The 18379-nt window shown below is 37.6% G+C and overlaps 1 protein-coding gene across 3 annotated transcripts in view; it reads left to right on the forward strand.

Moving 5' to 3' along the window:
• Nucleotides 1-18379, forward strand: part of INVS (inversin) — a 123153-nt gene that overhangs the window by 84062 nt on the left and 20712 nt on the right. For all 3 annotated transcript variants that reach the window (XM_064443157.1, XM_064443158.1, XM_064443159.1), the window contains 5 exons: nt 2158-2313; nt 3839-4068; nt 5653-5759; nt 9074-9286; nt 17929-18230. In XM_064443157.1, coding sequence (XP_064299227.1) covers nt 2158-2313; nt 3839-4068; nt 5653-5759; nt 9074-9286; nt 17929-18230 — 1008 coding nt within the window. The remainder of the gene's footprint in view (nt 1-2157; nt 2314-3838; nt 4069-5652; nt 5760-9073; nt 9287-17928; nt 18231-18379) is intronic.

The raw sequence follows: 18379 nt of genomic DNA on the forward strand, positions 1-18379 counted from the left end.
AAGAGCCTATTGTGACCAGCTGGCCGAAGAATCTCTTCAGTCACCGTGACTCCATCACAGAAAATTTGGCTTACAAGAAAATACTGAGCACAAAGTGCAAAACAAGATGCCTGCGTCAGAATGAGTGATAGGGGGGAAGAACCGGCCAAGCTGACACAGCAGCTCTTTTTCTATTGTATTGTTATACACACACCATGTGTCATCTGATGGAGTGGTTTACTGCCTTTGGTTTCATAAGAAATGCAGTACAAAAACCAGAACCTAGAGTTTACTGTGAGGTCAGACCATGAAAACCAGGCCCGTCCAAATGTACGAAGCAGCAGGGATCTCATTCTTGTCAAATTTCTGCTGATAGCCACCCACTCACATAGCTACTGCAGATCTTACTGCTTACAGATACTTTTCATGAGTGCGATGAGTTCCCCTATGCTTTTTAACTGCGACGGTTAAACATCAGTGCCATCTTAAAGGCGTGATTTCAATTACTAAGGCAGCACTTCTCATACTGTCTGTGGCTGTGACCCCGGTTCTTGTAGGAGGTGCCTCATTTGTCTGTATCACAGTTCCAGTTACTATCACTAATTTTGAGAATGTGTGTTTTCAGGCAATGCACTTCAGCTGGATTTGATTGACAGACAACAGGAATAACCTGTGCATTTTAGTAGTGCCTGTGTAACAGGTTATGCTGGGCTACTGTTTCATAAGCTGTATGAAGCTGGTACCAGTGGTAAACGGCAGCAAGCAAATACAAAACGCCTGACTGTTTTGATATTCTGGCTATGGTTCAAGAAGCAATTCCTTCTAACGTTGGCCTTTGTGGTGTGCCTTTCTGTATAAAGCCTCTGCTGGATCCTGACCCTGCCTGTTTTAACATTAAACAAACAGGGACATGTACGTACTGTTCACAGCCCCACATTTCGCTTGATCGAGCAGACTGAATTCTCACCAAGGAAGAATTTTTGTGAAATTTCATGGGCAAATATGAATTCACCTTCCTGTTTTGTATTTTATTCTAAATTATTATGATTTGGTTGTCTGTGAAATATTCTACATGTAAGGCAGTATAAGAATGTGGATTATCTGATTCAATTGCTGACTATAGGAAATAATCCAAAGCACTTTGAAATCAAATTGTAAGTGAAATCACCAATATATGTGTCCTCCATGGGTTTGAAATCTCATTGCTGTGTGTAGTTCTCCTTTCCTTGAAAAAGAGCCATGAACTGGTCGGACTGACATTTCAACATTTTCCTTAACTCCAGCTGGCAGTGCTGGCGGGATGCTGTGTTAGGCGATAGCCAGCTCAATTATAGGACACCATGTCTACTTCTGAGGTCTAAAGTATCTAAAGTAGCTCTGGGTTGGTTTTGCCTCAATGAAGCCTGCACACATTTGAATCTGAGGGGTCAAAGAAAACTGCGGAAGAGGAGGAGTCTGCAGAATCAACTTGCACAGTTTTCTTACAACTGAACTTCGTAAATTGTATGGATGAGATAAAATGCCGTATCTGGTCTTTCCATCATCTCTTTCTTTTTCCTGAGGAAATCAGGGAGCTGCAGATACTGTGTGGGGTGTGATGGCCTTGCTACATAATTTTGCGTAAAATTTTATCTAAGAAATTTTGAAAAAAAAAAAAAAAAAAAAAGGGGTGGGTGGGAACAGTGAGTGGTTATCTGGAATTACTTTTGAGACAGCTTTGCTTATTTGAAAGAAATGAAAAAGGTATTTTCAGGAAGACAGTGAAGAAATAATGAAAGCTTTCCTTCACTGGTAATGGGCAGTTTCACCTCCAGTGGGGTGATGTAAGAAATGCCACAAAACAGAGGCAGAAGTAGATCAGGTTATGTTCTCTTACTCAGAAGCTGCGAACCTTCCACAGATCCTCAGTATAAGCCAATTCTGGTGGTGGTAAGTGTAAAATTCCTATTTGTTCAAGTTAGAAACATGTTTCAAGGCTAACAGTTTTTCTGCTTATTGCCTGTAGGGCAAGAAAAGGTGGATAGTGATCACTTGTTATGATTCTTCAGCTTCTTGTAGCTGAAAAGCACCTTTTCCACCAAAATGGGTGAAATTAGTTTTTATTTTGACTGTTCTAATTGTGAACCTCCAAAGCTTATGGTATTGTGATTTATTTTTCCTACCACTTTATTGTTTTAGCGTTACACGCTGCTGCTCTTTCTGGCCATGTCAGCACAGTGAAATTGCTGTTGGAACATAACGCCCAGGTGGATGCTTTGGATGTCATGAAACACACCCCGCTTTTCCGAGCCTGTGAGATGGGACACAAAGAAGTGATACAAACACTCATTAAAGGTCAGCTGTTATGAATTTACAAACCTGTTCAGAGTTCTGGTGCTGTGTTCTGTGGGACTGGGAAATAAACAGCATAGCTGAGCAAGAGGTGGGGTAGAAAATTACTTCCCTGAAGCAGGTTTTGTCTGTAAGTACCCTTTGTGGAACAGTGCTAGTAAATGTAAAAGATTATCAGAGTGTTGTGTAAAATGGCTAGAAGAGTTAAATATAACACTTTCCAAATAGGGATAGTTCTTTTCACAGCTCTTTTCTGCTCAAGCCTTTTCAAGTACGTTCTAGTCTCTCAAACTGCCCCTTCCCCTGCAAGTCATTGTTTTTCTTTCTTTGTTTTTTTTTTTTTTTTTTTTCTCCAGTAAATAAGACCAGATTAAGCTTTCTTCTCTTATGTGAGAAAGCATTTTTAGGCTTCTTTGAAGACTTTTTGACTATTTAAATGTATCTTTGTTTTTTTAATGAAGGTAGCTATCAAAAATCCTAAAATCATTAATATTTTCCTCTGGTTGGTTTTTGTAAGAAGTATTGTATTTGTACACAGAAATATGTTTTAACAACATATACAATTTTAGATAATTGTAAAAACTCTGCTGAAGTGGAAGAAGTATGGTGAAAGAACAGTGGTATCTTAGATGCAAAATTCTGTCATTTTAGTTTCACGGAAAAGTTCTAAGCAGTTGGGAGCAGTCTCCCTCCTACTTGAGATATTATCCCATTTATGGACAGTTGAAGGATCAAGGCTAACAAGTTGCAAGTTTTCCGTCAACCAACCTTTCTTTCTGAAAAGCGTGCTTCCCTCTGTGATCTGCTGAGCATACTTCAACCTTCTGTTAAGCTCTTCCTCCCACCCTCTATGCCATTTAGCTTTTGTAGATGCAAGAAGCCTAGTTATCAGAATATGAGTTATGTTTTAATTAAATATTTTATTATATAGACAGTCATCGTAGCTGGTTGGTTCAGGTTTTTATATTTTGTGGAGTTTTGTACGGGCTTTTTACATCTTACAAGAAGACAGAAAAATTGATTATCTGCATAGAAGAGTCTTAGCATTCTTGAATTTTAAAAAAATCGAGCTTTTTTCAAAAGTAATTCTTACACTATGAATATTTTATCTTGTCTGCTTGTAGAGATTTAAAAAGATATTTCATCTGAAGTCCAATTTTCAAAAGTGTTTTTGTTGTTAAGAATTAAAAGTTTCACTGAAAATTAATAGGCCTGAAACAAATAAAGGCTAGGCTTTTCAAGGGCATTTGACAAATCTGGAGATTCTAAAGCATCTGAGAGGTTGCTCAGAAGCTTGTAAAAAAGTTAGGTGCCTGACCCTCACTGAAACTATTTCATTCCCAATTAAATTTGATTTAGGTTTTAGGATTTGAGTTACAAAGTTGAAGTTACTTTCTGAAATATTTCTCTAAATTGACAGTTTACCAAATAACATTCTAGCTGAACATAGACCTGTTCTTCTTTTTTTTTTCTCTGCTCAGTCAAAAGTGTGTTCTTTTTATGGTCAAAAATGTTTTTGTTGTTACAGGAGGAGCAAGAGTAGATTTGGTTGACCAAGATGGCCATTCACCCCTTCACTGGGCAGCCCTGGGAGGAAATGCTGACGTGTGCCAAATCTTGATAGAAAACAAAATTAACCCTAACGTGCAGGATTATGCAGGTAGAACCCCTCTGCAGTGTGCTGCTTATGGAGGTTACATTAACTGCATGGTAGTGTTACTGGAAAACAACGCAGATCCAAATGTTCAAGATAAAGAGGTATGGTGTTCTTCGCTGGGCTGTTTAATTAACTTCAGAATAACCATAAATCAAAACATTTTCCTTTTCTTCAAGGTCATTCTCTTTTATGGGACATGGAAGCATCTTTGCTATTGTTTATCACGACAGGAAATAAATGCATCCTGATGTAATTTTCCCTATGGCTTCACTTCTAAAATATTGAATGAAAAGTAATATTTTAATATGCAGCATGAATTGAAGATTCATATTTTTCCATATCACTTTTGATTTTTCCTTGTCAAAATGTGATCTTCTGAGGAGTCATATCAATCATCTGATTTCTTAACTTCTGTCATTCCTTATAAACGGCTGACATGGAAATATGATTTTTATAGTCTATAATGTGTTTCTTCAGCATAGAGCAAGTGAGATCGCACAAGAACTGCTTCAACTGCTTATCCACAAAAGCATCCACATACATGTCACTCTTCCAGATGAAAAAAACCCCACTGATGAGTTTTTATGTTCTTTTGTGCCATTGTTCAAGCAGTAAGCGAAATTAGGAGCCAGAGTAATTGTGCAACATATAACAGATTTCTTTGTTATGTAACATGATTTCTCAGAATTCAGTAGAACTTCATCAGTCAGAAGAATTTCACGCAATTTGTTCAACTTTTCTGTAGCTATTCATTGTAGAACATGGGTAATTCCAGGTAGTGGAAAAATGGTTTTTATTACGGGTTCTACAGAGCATGCTGGGGAGATTTTCCAACCTGCTACGAGGTCTGTATGGCATCAGCTTGAGTACAGTTGAATACACCACCTCCACCTATTTTGCAGACACTGCAGCATGCTCTTCAGCGCTTGGGGTTCAGGTGGTGGCTTGCTAGCGCTGAACTCAGAATGGCTTCATGTTTTAATGTGGTACCCAGCCTCCTAAGTATTTCCTACATTTGGAGTTCAGAAAAGCAAGCCACAGACAGGAGGCACGGCTGGAAATGAAGTGTAGTATCTAGTTTTGTTGATATTAACAGAGCTTGAGGTATTCATATTGTGGTTCTGTGATCACAGTCTCAAGAGTGGTTGTACATCAGCTGGCTGTATAGCATGCAGCTTGAGCGTTGGACTTTTGCTTCGTGTGAGAGGAACTAGACTTCTGAAATCAAGCTTGCTTTGAAAGCACAGCTGGAGTCTTCTTTGTTTGCCTGAGCTGATAAGCTTTCCTCAAACTTCCTCTGATTTTGAATTCTGTAGTAATTCTTTCAGTCTTCTCACAGTGTTTTGGAGCAGCCTAGAAAACAGCCAGAACTACAGAGGTTGATGAGAGCTGCTTCAGACCTGGGTGGCATAGTTACAAAAAGCAACTCTAGAGCTAGTCTCCTAATGCTGTTTTTCAGCTACTTTAGGAGGGAAAGCACTAGTGTTGTGAACTTGTTTAAAAAAAAAAAAAGTTGCTTAATTTTTAAGTTCTGTATTCTTTTATTTTAATTAGGAAGTTTATTTAGAAGAATTAGTTTGTCCTTCATGTTCAGAAAAGCATTGAATTCCAGTATGTTTTATGACTTTTATAGTGGCATGATAGAGTTTGGGGATAATATTGTTGTTCTGTTCTATTGTTTACAGGGAAGAACTGCTTTGCACTGGCTCTGTAACAATGGCTACCTTGATGCTATAAAATTGCTGCTGGGTTTTGATGCTTTCCCTAATCATATGGAGAACAGCGAGGAGAGGTATTGCTTGTCTGAAGGCATTCTTCTGTAATTTAACAAATGTGCTACCTAGTGATTTAAATCTTAAGGGTTCAGATATTGCCAGAGAATCATGGCCTTGTATCTAAAAGGAGTGCTGTAATCTTGGGCTTCAGTGTAAGCAGCTCTTCTAACGTGAAAAACCTCTTCTTTGGGTAAGACATTACAACTTCAACTGTCCATGCCTTTGAGCCTTGAGCTTACAGAGATTTCTGCAAGACTTTCCTCATTCTAGTCTTGTTTGAAATATTAAAGATCTTTTTCATTTATATGAGGTTGACAGTGGATATGTACGGACAAAGGATGAAAAGGCATTTCTGCTGCTGTTGGACTAGACTGAAATTTTTCTTTGCTATTCGGTAGGAATACAGTGAGAAGAAAGAAAACAGGAGAAATGTAATGTTATGTTTTAAAATAGTGATGACAGATTACCTGGTGGTTAACTGTATTCTAAAGGCCTAGTTTAAAACAAAAAAATCTTCCTGTAATCATAAAGAGACAGTACATTTGCATCTCTTTTCTTTGTCTTTCATTGACATATAAATAACAGTTTTTTAAAAGTGATTTGGATTGTGGAGTTTGAATTAGTCACCTGGCTGTGAAGATAATTACTGTTAGCAGAAATGTATAATGCCTTTTTTAGGGTAGATGACCTCCTCATAATTATAAATAAAATTTTGATCAGTATGTCATATAAATTTGAATATTTCAACATTTTAAATAACTTGAGGACTTTGAAACCCCATGTTTTAGTGCTAAATTTGAGACTTCCATACTTATCCTGGTTTTTAATTGCTTTCTTCCCCCATCATTTCTCTTTTGTTCTCTGCTCTAAACCACTCAGATCTCTCTTCCTTTTCTGTTCTTATTTTTTATTGAGAAACACAAATGAAAGTATAAGTAGTTCCTAATTAAGTAGTGCCAATAGCGTCTTGATAGAAAATTAAATAAACAGTTGTAATTAAATTACTCTTAATAAGTAAGATTAAAAGCCACTATTTTGCCAGAAAGGAGGCTGCTATTTTCCTTACTTTGTAGAAATGTACTAATGATGCTCAATGTCCGGAAAAGACTTTAGCTGTGGTTTTACTGTAGTCATTCAGTTAGTATCTGTTTTTGTTTCCCTTCTGGCATTAATATATGTTCTTCTGTGTAAACCTAGATTACTCAAAATATAACTATCAGTATTCCAAATGTCAGCCCTTAAGCACTAGTCCGTGTGCAGAACAACACAGATCCCCAATATTTCTAGATGAATCAATCTTTAAACATAATTCTCCTAAAAATATATATAATGTATGTAAAAATTGCACAATTGCCTCTTAATAAGCATCTACAAAACCTTGTTTTATTGCTTGCTAAGGGATCAGAAGTATGGGAAGTGGAAAAATGAAGTTGAGTGTTTTGAGAGAGAGTGAAAATAACCTCATGGATATGGTTCATCCATAATTGGATGAAACTGTTTTTTAATCAGTAACAATTTCACCAAATAGTAGATTTTTTTCCCCAATATACCTATAGAAAGATGTTTCTTTTCTTCACTTTCTTAGAGTGTAATATGAGATACCAGTTCAAAATTCAAACATAGTGGTAAAACTAAATAGGTTTGTGAAAAGAGGAAGCTGAGATTGCATCTAGGATTTTAAGCTGCCCACTTGCTTGCAGATATGTGATCAAGTGCTAGCCTGGAGGGTTGGTGGTTTGTCGTTCTTTGCAAATTTATTTCGTAATCCAGCTTGATGTCCTGGGTGCATCCTGTGATGCCAGCCTACCTGCTGCTTTACCAGCTTCATGCTAAATTACATGTAACAGCTGATGGCTAATGTCTTCTTTGTGTGTTTTCCTGTGAAGCCAGCTTGATTTAAAAGCTATCTGCTTTAGAGATAACCAGTGGAAAAGAAAATTTATAACAGGCTTTGAACTGACACAACAGAGTAATGGCTGGTTGTGAGGAGTGTATGTGAGCAGCCTTGAATGGGTAGTGTCCAGTTGTACAAACCCCTATTCAGATTTTATCTGAGTGATTTTTTAACTTTCAAAGGTAGCTGTAATGGAGTTAGAGAATCCACATTTAAGAATATGGGTCTTCACGACTGGGATCTGTAATACAATAAACCGTCTTGGTACATACATGCTAGTAGCATAAAGTGTACTTTAGTATCTTTTGTATCTGATAACTAAAATATTCAAAACTAGGTATACTTTAAAAATGTGTTTTTCTGAAATGAGGTCCCTTCTGAAGTTCCCATTCCTGGGTTATCAAAAATCTGTATCTCTTTAAATGCTATCAGCAACACACCTTGACATACAAATTTTCATGTTATGTCATTGTCTTTATTCCTGCAGACACTTCAGTTCAGATACTGTTAATCCTTCCATCAAATCATTGCTGCATGGCAAGTCCAATTGTGCTTTCTGTCTGTTTTTCTTTGCTTACCAGCATTGCGTCCTAACAAGTTACCATCAAGAAGAACCCTAATTTTCACAATCGCATGCATTGGCACTTGCTATGTGGTAGTCTTGTATTATATGGTCTTGATTATGGTTTGTGACTGATAACTGGCAGTCACTAAGTGTCTTTGCCTCATGTTCGGTGTTGGTGAGGGAGGTATGTAAATTTTGCTCGTGTTGTAACGGGAAGTTTGGGAATTACTTTTAAAAGGGCTTAGGAATCCTTGACACCATTAAAAACCAAAGCCATTTAATATTTTTAGCACCTGTGACCATTTGAAAACAGACTTAAGTCTTCCTAGTGCTTTAAAAAAAATATTATCCCTTATCGCAAGTGTAATCCTGCTGCTTGGTCAGCCATACTGTCCTTAGTCATTGTTATAGAAGCTAAGCCAGACTTGACTCTAGAACTTAAGTTTGTATGGAAATAACACAGAAAATGCAAAAAAATGTTTTAACTTGCTTTTTATGTAAATTACATTTCTATATGAGAACCTCAATAACACCTTTTTAAGATGGCTTGCCTAAAGCGGTTAATTCTATGGATAGGGCTTTGGAGGATTTTACTCCAACACTTCATAGTCTGCCCCTCCCCTCCGCCCCTTATATGAGGAGACTAAAATAAGCCTTAAATGTAGTAACGGCATGTAGAATGAGTAAGACAGGAAAATAATACTAAAAATTAGTAAAACAGCCTACTGAAAACAGTGTTTAATCTGTCTTTGTACTAGAAGTTGCCTTATTATGAAATAAGGACGAAGTAAATGCGCATTATGGTTAGAATTCTAGTTCAATTATAATTGTCGTGGGTTTGTTTTGGGTTTTTTTTTGTTTTTTTTTTTTAGATATACTCCACTTGATTATGCCTTGCTTGGTGAACACCATGAAGTGATTCAATTCATGTTAGAACATGGGGCTCTGTCGATAGCTGCCATACAAGACATTGCTGCTTTCAAAATTCAGGCTGTCTACAAAGGATATAAAGTTAGAAAGGCTTTTCAAGATAGGAAGAATCTTTTAATGAAACACGAACAGCTGAGGAAAGATGCTGCTGCCAAGTAAGTCTGAGACTTGAAATCTACTCCAGAAAATAGACATTTGACCTATGTTTGTATATATCAATGTATGATATTATCTTTTACACATGATCATTTATTGTTCCTCTGCATAAAATTCATGAAACTGTACAAAGCATATAATAGATTTTTTCCATACACCTATAGATGGAAATTGTTTTCCAGATAATCCCAAATTAAATAACAAGCTTTATACAGTATACAAGAACAAGGCAAAGTATCAAAAGCCGAGAAACTAGCATGTTAGCATCTGTGAATTTTCACCTGATATTCTGAATGATGGTAAAAAGGCTTGGAAAACATTTATCATTCTAAGGTAATGGAAATAATTATTGACCCATCAAGTCTTTGATAATAGTTTTGAAAATAAATAAGTCGATAAAAAAAAAAAAAAGGAAAAGCCTGGATTAGTAAGGTTTAACGTACTGTTTCACAGGGGAGGTTGTGCTTTTCTAACAAACTGAACTCCTGGACTTTATTTGCAACTTCTGTCTTGGCAGTATCATTCTCTGCACTTACATTTTCTGCTCTTGAATTAGAGAGTTACCATGAAATCAGTATTTTAGATTATAGATAACTAATATATGCAATTCAAATAGTTATTTGTAAGATGTTGTCATGGTTTAACCCCATTTAGTAACCAAGCACCATCCAGCTGCTCGCTCACCAGCCACCCCCTGCAACAGTGAGATGGGGGAGAGAATCTGAAGAGCAAAAGAAAGAAAACTCATGGGTTGAGATAAGAACAGAGGTAAAATAAAAATAATGATGATTATAATAATAATAACAACAACAATAGTAATGAAAAGGAAAACAATATGACAGAGAGAGAGAGAGAGAGGAACAAAACCCAGAAAAAACAAGTGATCCAACCCCTCGCCACCTGTTGAACGATGCCCAGCCTTTCCCGAACAGTGACCGCTGCCCCCTGGCCAACTCCCCCCAGTTAATACACTGAGCATGACATCATATGGTATGGAATATCCCCTTGGCCAGTTTGGATCAACTGCCTTGGCTGCGCCCCCTCCCGGCTTCTTGTGCCCCTGGCTGAGCATGGGAAGGTAGAAAAGTCCTTGACTTTGTGTAAGCACTGCTCAGCAACAACTGAAACATCACTGTGTTATCAACATTGCTCTCACCCTACATCCAAACCACAGCACTATACCAGCTGCTAGGAGGAAAATTAACTCTATCCCAGCCAAAACCAGGACAGATGTGTAGGTTCTAAGTTTCTACTCTGTCTAAATGAGGTAATGGTAGCAAAGTGGTGAAATTCTAAACTCAGAAGGTACTTAAATGATCATCAAAATACCTCACTTGCTTGGCCTTTATCTTTAAGATTCTTAATATAAAGAAGAATAAATCAGTACCTGATTCCTCTTGAAGAACTCTGATTCTGGAATTAAAAAACATAACAGTCTGAAAAGATTTCTGCATGATTTTCTAGTATTATTTCTATAAAGAGAGGTCATATGAATAAACACACAACATAATTATTGCACCTAGAGGTATTTTTGTTGCATCTTTGTATCATAGACAAAGTCAGCTGCACTCTCCTCTATTTCAGATTCGGTGGTTTGATGTTCTGCATAACTGGCCAGTCTGACCTTCATTGGGTTTGAATGCTGCTATTATACTGGTTAATATAATTGTTAATCCCCAGTAAGGACCAAAGCTAGAAATATCAGATGACTAATGTCCTGCTCACATCTTTAGATCCTAAACTTGTAACTTGCAGCCCTCCTACTATTTGCCTTTCCTGCTGAAGTCAGTAGAAGTCAAACCCATACATGGAGAAGCTGCTGTTGAAAATACCCGAACATCTTATATATTTCTCTTTAATTCGGAGAACTCTGCTTCTTGCTGTGTGATCACAATTGACTTTACCAAATGAGGTAACTATTCTTTGTGATGGCAGTCAGTTTTAGAAGAATCTGTGGTACCTCATCTAGAAGATTAAATGGAAAAGGATTGCCTCATGGAAATTTGGGGGTGGTTTTATAACTGTTTTCCTTTGTGAGTTTCTGATGTACTTTCTGAAACTTACTAAGCTGTTGTTGATTTATTTGAAAACAACAGAAACAAAGTCTGTGCACCAAATACCATAAAACCAGAATTAAAATACAATTGGATTGTACAAGCAAATCAAGTTGTCACATAACAAATTTTATTTAATTGCAATTTTATGATCTGTAATAAACTGGAGGGAACATTATGTTGTCATCATTCTGCATGCCCATCTGTGCATTCCACAGCTAAAATTGGCCAGGGTGTTGCTACATACAAATTCTAATATCCCTACTGATGTTTAAAAATCTGCTCTCCAGATAAAAGTAGACATTATGTGGGAATCCAGAATGATGTTAAACTCTTAGATTGAACACCCCTGCCAACTATTTCAGTGTATGTATTTAAAACTTGCTTCATAATATGTTCTTTAAGACAGTCTCACTAATATAAATCATTCCTAAGTCTGCATGGTTTTCTTTAGTCTGTTATTCTTTTTTTCCCCTTAACAAAAGGTCAACCAACATCTCATACCTGTATTATTTTCTGGTAAAGTTACATTCACTGTATCCAATGCCTGTGAAATATTTCTATACAAACGTATTCTCCAATGCTGAACAATCCTGTATGAAAGAAATGGTAATTTATAAAATTAAGATTGATGCAGGCCAAAACAACATGCATGCTATTATGTCACTGAGCAAAGAAACGTATCAGGAGACCAATTTGGGTAAGCAGGGAAGCCATGACAGAGCTCAAATGCAAAAAGGCAGTATACAGGAGGTAGAAGCAGGGATGGGCTGCAAAGGAAGGGTGTAAAAACGTTGCTTGGGCATGTAGGAATGGCATCAGAAAAGCCAAAACTTAAATGGAGTTGAGGCTTTCAAGGGATGCCACAGGTAATAAGGTGAGCTTCTGCCTCTACACTAATAATAAAATGCCAAGCAAAGAAAATATGGGCCTCTTACTGAATGGTGTGAGTGACTTAATGACAACAGACACAGGTGCGGAAGAAGTACTCAACGCCTTCTTTTCCAAAAAGGACTCTCAGGCCTCTGTGCTTAGAGAATTGGTTGAAGGAGGAGAACTGCCAGCTGTGAATGAGGATTAAGTCAGGGATCACTTGAGAGAACTCAGCCTGGACAAGTCCATGGGACCAGATGGGCTGCATCCAAGGGTGCTGAGAGAACTAACTGATGTCCTTAAAAGGCCACTTTGCAACATCTTTGAAAGGTCACAGGGGCCAGGGAAGGTCCCCAGTGATTAGAGGAAAGCAAATATTGCACCCAACTTTAAAAAGTGTCAAAAGAACAATCTGGGGAACTGCAGACTGGTTGGCCTCACTTTGGTCCCTGGGAAACTTATAACAGACATAAGCTGAAACAAGACAGATTTTGACTGGAAACAAAGAGATTTTTTTTCACCCTTGGGACAATGAAGCAGTGGAATGGCTTGCCCAAATAGGCTGTACAGTCTCTATCCTTAAAGGTTTTCAAGACCCAACTGGATAAAACCTTTAGCAACCCAGTCTGACCTCATAGTTGACCCTTTTTTGAGCAGAATGTTGGCCCTGATGACTTCCAGAGATCCCTTCCAATATGTGCTACCTCGTGATCCTATAGTCTTTTGAAAGAGGGCAATATTGATGGAATGTATGAACATTAAACATTTCAACAGCCATAAATGTGTCAGTATAATAGGTGCTCTTCAGTGGGAGTGAAAGTAATTGGTTATTAATATGTGGGATGGAGAACGTGGCAGGAGGGAAGCAGTGCTTTAGGACAGTAGCACAGAGGCAGTCTGGGAAGGAGGCATTTAGAAAACAGTCAGACTATGTACAGGTAAAATGATGGACTTTTAAAGCTTTTTACAAGGAGGCTTTTGTTTTACTTTTTACAAAACCAGGTCTTTAGGAAAATAATATTTAAGAGATTAAAGCATATTCAGAGAAAACTGATGTCCAGTATAGTGGATTTTGAAAGGGCTGCAGAACTCATTCATCACTTGCTCACCTTCCCTTTGAATTTCTCAGAATAAGTTCCTGAATCCATACTTCTGTTTTTGCTAAGCCTTTTGGATTTCATTCTGACCAGTTGGAGGAAAATGATTGAGAATGTGGATATGAAAGGGAAATGGATGAAAGTAAGAGTAACTAACTCATGATATTTTAGGAAGAGAAGAACTGCAAGAAAATAAAACAGTTCAATTAAACAGCCTGCAATGGATTTAGAAAAATGTTCTAACTACAAGAGAGTCAAGTAGATTATGACGTTCTTCAAAAAAAACCTGTATGCTGAGAAAAGATAGGCAGTGTCACAAGAGAGAAAATAATGAGGTCTTCAGCAACCTGAAAAAAAGAAAGCACATAGTGGAAATTTGGTGCATTTACTAAAATTGAGGGTAATAATAACATACAATGATAAAATTTAACAACCTGAGGTGCAAACTAAGAACCAGACGACTTGGATGAAAAATACAAGTCGCAAGGGATGTGAGGTATCAGAATAAATCATTGTAAACATACACATTGTAAAAGGAAGAGCAAAGAAAGAGTTGGTCCACAAGTGATGCTAAGAAGGCTGAAGTGTTCTATGTCTTTTTGCTTCAGTCTTCCTTAAATGTCAAATGATGTCCGTTAGCAAGTGGAATTCACAGTAGTAACGAAGGGCAGCAATGCAGACTAGAATACTGAAACAACAGTTTAGAGACTAATCGGGTGAGCAAGTGAGATGCTTTCAGATCAGCTTAGCCTGCTAAATTTCATCCTGAGGTGTTTAGAAAAGTGGGTGGTAAGAGTCTTAAAAGGGTTGCCCTTAAAAAACTTAGGAGGACCAGTGGGACCAGAGAGTTCACGAAATGAGCAAAGTGTCCGCATTCCCAAAGGGGAATATATAAACTTCAGTCCCAAGAACCGCAGAAATCTTGAGGTTGGAAAGGACCTCTTGAGATCATCTAGTCTATCCCTGCCCCTGCTTGAACAGGGTCAGCTACAGCACCTTGCCCAGGACCGTGTCCAGTCAGGTTTTGAATATCTATGCAAATAGAGACTCTGTAACCTCTTGGGGCAGCATGTTCCAGTGTTTGACCGCCCTCAGAGTAAAAAAAAAATGTTTTCTTGTGTTCAGATAGAATTTTGTGAGTTTTATTTTATGCTTATTGCTTGCTGTCCTGTCAATGGGCCCTACCAAGAACAGTCTGGCTTTATCTTCTTCATTCCTTCCCACCAGGTATTTATAGACATAGATGAGATTCCCCCTGAGCCTTCTCTTGTCCAGGCTGAATAGTCCCAGCTCTCTCAGCTTCTTCTCATATGGAAGATGCTCCAGTCCCTTAAGCTTCTCCATGGCCTTTCACTGGACTCATTACAGTAACTCCATACCTTTCTTATCCTGGAATGAGTAATCAAACATCTATGTATCTGGAACATAACAATGCAAGAAGTAATGGCTGGTCTGAATTTGCTAAGAACAAATTATGTCCAACCAACTCAATTTTCTTTTGTGACAGAATAGCAAGTTTTGTGGCCATGGAAAAACGGTAGCTGTCACGCAGACTTGCCTGAAGTTTTCATACTTTCTCATGTGCCATCCGCATTAGCACAGTAGGGCAAAGTAGCATGAATTAAAATGCTACTAGATGGTGAAAACTGCTTGGAAGAATGCATGCAAATAGTAGTTCTTAATGGCTCAACTTTAAACTGAAAGCGAATATTGATGAGAATTTCCATCCTGAATCTGATACTATGGAGTATTTTCATTTAAAAAGTAAAATGTTCAATTTGCAAGTAGCACCAAGATGCAGAAGACTGTAAGCACATTGAGGACTGAATTAGAAATCAGAATGGTGTTACAATACATATGAGAAATAATTGAGGAAAAAATAGGTAGTTAGGTAAGGACAAATGGACTGCTCTACGCATTCGGGAAGACCAATCAATGTCGGAACAGTGGGCAGAAATTAACTGTCTTTTTAGCATTTTTATTAAGGACTATCTGTTAAAAGGTTATAGTAGATCAGAAGCTGAACATGTCACGAATCAACAGAGTCATGCTTTTAAAAACAAGCACCATGCTAAATTGTATAGCAGGAGGTGGCTGTTTATACAACATGAGATATAACTCCTCTTGGTACAGGTAAAGCTTCAGCAGTAGTAGGATCATACCTGGAGATATATTTTCAGTTATGATTTTTTAAGTAACTTTTTTTTTTGCAAGGATAACTTCAAAAATGCTCTCCGGGCACACGGACATGTTCTAAATTTAAAATGTCCTCCACAGAGTAGATACAAAAAGCAAAATGTTCTTAACAGATTAGAAAAGGTTGGATTCTTTTTTGGCAAGATCAAAAATTCAAAGCATCTCTGGTCTTCACAAATGCCTAAGGTTGAAGCTGTTGCTTTCCATCTGCTAAAGACTCAGTTTCCATTATCTCACTTTTGTAATGAAATACAAATTTATGACCATTCAGGACAAACTTCTGTTGCAATTATAGTGGAAAACGTTGGCCTGCCAGCTCTGTTGTCACTATCAAGCTGTGGTTGTCTAACTTTAGAGCCCAAGTCTGGATCCTATTGAGTCGCCAGAACCTTCTGAGAATGACTGAGAGCCCTCCATTTAGGAACTTGTCTACTTCCTTTACTTGTTCATGAAACCTAGTCTCTCAACTTAGACAACAGTAAAATTTGGAAATTTTAATTTTGAAGATATCCTTCATTGTAATACAAACTGAATTTCTGACTAAACAGAGCAAAACACAATGGGAGGTTCATAAGTATTCAGGAGTCTGTTAATCAGCTAAGCTCTACTGTCACAATTAGGATGACGGTCTATGAATAGGGAGATTTGAAATCCCTTCCAGTTATTATTTCCTCAGTTTAATCTGAAAAATGAGCTCACAAACACTACCTTTTTAAAGAAAATTCCCTTTTACTTTTTCTCAGTTTCTGGTCCTGTGTCATTTCAATAACTTTACAATTGGTATGTTGCTGCAGTTAATGTTTTGAGTTAATCTGCATATCCAAAGACTGCGGGCCACTCTGGCTTGATTGTGCATCACACAACCCATCTCACGTTCTTTTTTAATACCCTGAACGGAGGATACTGGTAATAGGCTGGTTGATTCCTGTGAAGAAAAGAAAACGACTATTCTGTGAATAGTAAGATCTGATTTAGCAGCTCAAACAGCAGAGTAACGGCAGTGAGATCTATACTGTACGCGAGACAGACGTCCCCACATAGTCCGGTTGTGGAATGCCAATACGATTTGAAACTGGCCACTTTTTTCCATGCCAGAGGGAATACTGAACCTCAGACTGCCAGGAGTGTATTTTTTAGATCAATTAACAGCTTTTCAGGTACAAAGTTCAATCAGCCTCTTCTGCAGGGCGCACTTGATAAGATAGTACTGACAGATAAAGTTAAGGCTTCTCCCTGGCAGCTCACACTGAAATGACATATACTGGCATTGACAGGACTCACAGGAACTGAGGATGGCATGCTGCATAACTAACCTGTCATATGCTGTGCTGAGAGCTAATGTGTCAACAGTCTGCAAACTACATTGTAGCACTGGAAGCAAGTTAAAATATCAGGCAGCTACATGATACGACATTTACCACCTGTCCATTCCAACAGGAGAAGTGTCACGTCATCTTACAACCAGTGCTTAATTTATAAAAACAAATTCAATGGTAGGTAGGTAGGTAGGTATGTAATGTTTCCTGTGTGCTACTGGGTTTATTCTGCTTTGGAGGAGAAAGAATTCAAAAGCTAAAGTGCAATGACATCCCACTGTGTTTCAAAATAGGCTGCAAAACTTCATTTAACAGATGCGCCTTTCCTAACCTTGTCCAAAATTCTCTTCTATATCTACAGTATTTAAGAGAGGCGTGACTTCTTTCATTTTTGAAAACCAAATGTCATAATTGCAATGGCATATTATGTGCACACAAGTTTTTAATTCACATCTCTCATTTTCGGCATTTATCATTTGTATAATAAGTTTATGTAAAATAAATGAATTATCCACCAATGATAAATATATAGCAGCAAGGTAGTACCAGTAGCTAGTTTGAAGGTTGAAGTTGGTTCATAATTGCCTATATTAATTATGACACAGGTAAGTATGAGAAATAATTTTCAAAGAGATGACGTCTTTTATTAAAGTTTACTGATTTTCAAATACAGTGCATTGCATTACTACTTATATTAAAGCCTTGTTCATTACTAATTAAAAACATAGTTATTAGTATCATATTTCTTGTCTTCTGATATGTCTTCAAAATCCAGCTTTTAATATTCATATACTTATAAAAAACCCTAAGTGTCATTGTTTTCAATAAGGGAGTGTTTTAAAATCAGCTTAAACCTCTGCAAACTGAATGGGCAGCTGGCTTATAAGGACTTGACCTTCATTAGGCTGTAGCTGCAAGTCAGTTGTTATTCTGCATCAGGCTAAGACACTTCAGTGCCGTAGGTGTCCTTTTCTCATGCAAAAGATGTTATCGTCAAGGTTTTATTGTGGCATTCTCAGGTTTCTAGAGAGAAATGTGTTCAAGTTAGATGCGTGCTTCCAAGATTTTGACCTTGGAATTCTTACAGTATTGACTACAATTACAGGAAACGTGAAGAGGAAAGTAAGAGAAAAGAAGCCAAGCTGCAGAAAGGGGTGCAGAACGTGGAACAAAATAGGTTTCGAGTACAACAGAATCCTGCAAGTCGAGAGAAGACTACCGGCATGTTGCAGTTACCTAATAAACCAACTGACGTACAGAATAAGAGACCTCTCTCCCTCAGTGCTTCACAAATTCAATCAGGGAGAAACAGTAGAGGTTCACCTAAAGGTTGTCAGAACAAAGGGACACTGAAGGAGAGTTGCCTGTCAGGAGAGCCTCAGAGTGAAGGTCATAAAATCAGGCAAGGTTTGTAATCTTTTTTAATGGTCCCAATTATCTTTTTTTGTCCATATCTGAGTATGTTTTTTATACAGGACCTGTTTCATCTTTCTATCACTGCTTGTTCTTTCTTTTTTTAAGCAATTCATATAGGACAGAGATAGATACAGATTCTT

This window comes from Phalacrocorax carbo, chromosome 2, assembly GCF_963921805.1.
Source record: "Phalacrocorax carbo chromosome 2, bPhaCar2.1, whole genome shotgun sequence".
NCBI classification, from domain to species: domain Eukaryota; kingdom Metazoa; phylum Chordata; class Aves; order Suliformes; family Phalacrocoracidae; genus Phalacrocorax; species Phalacrocorax carbo.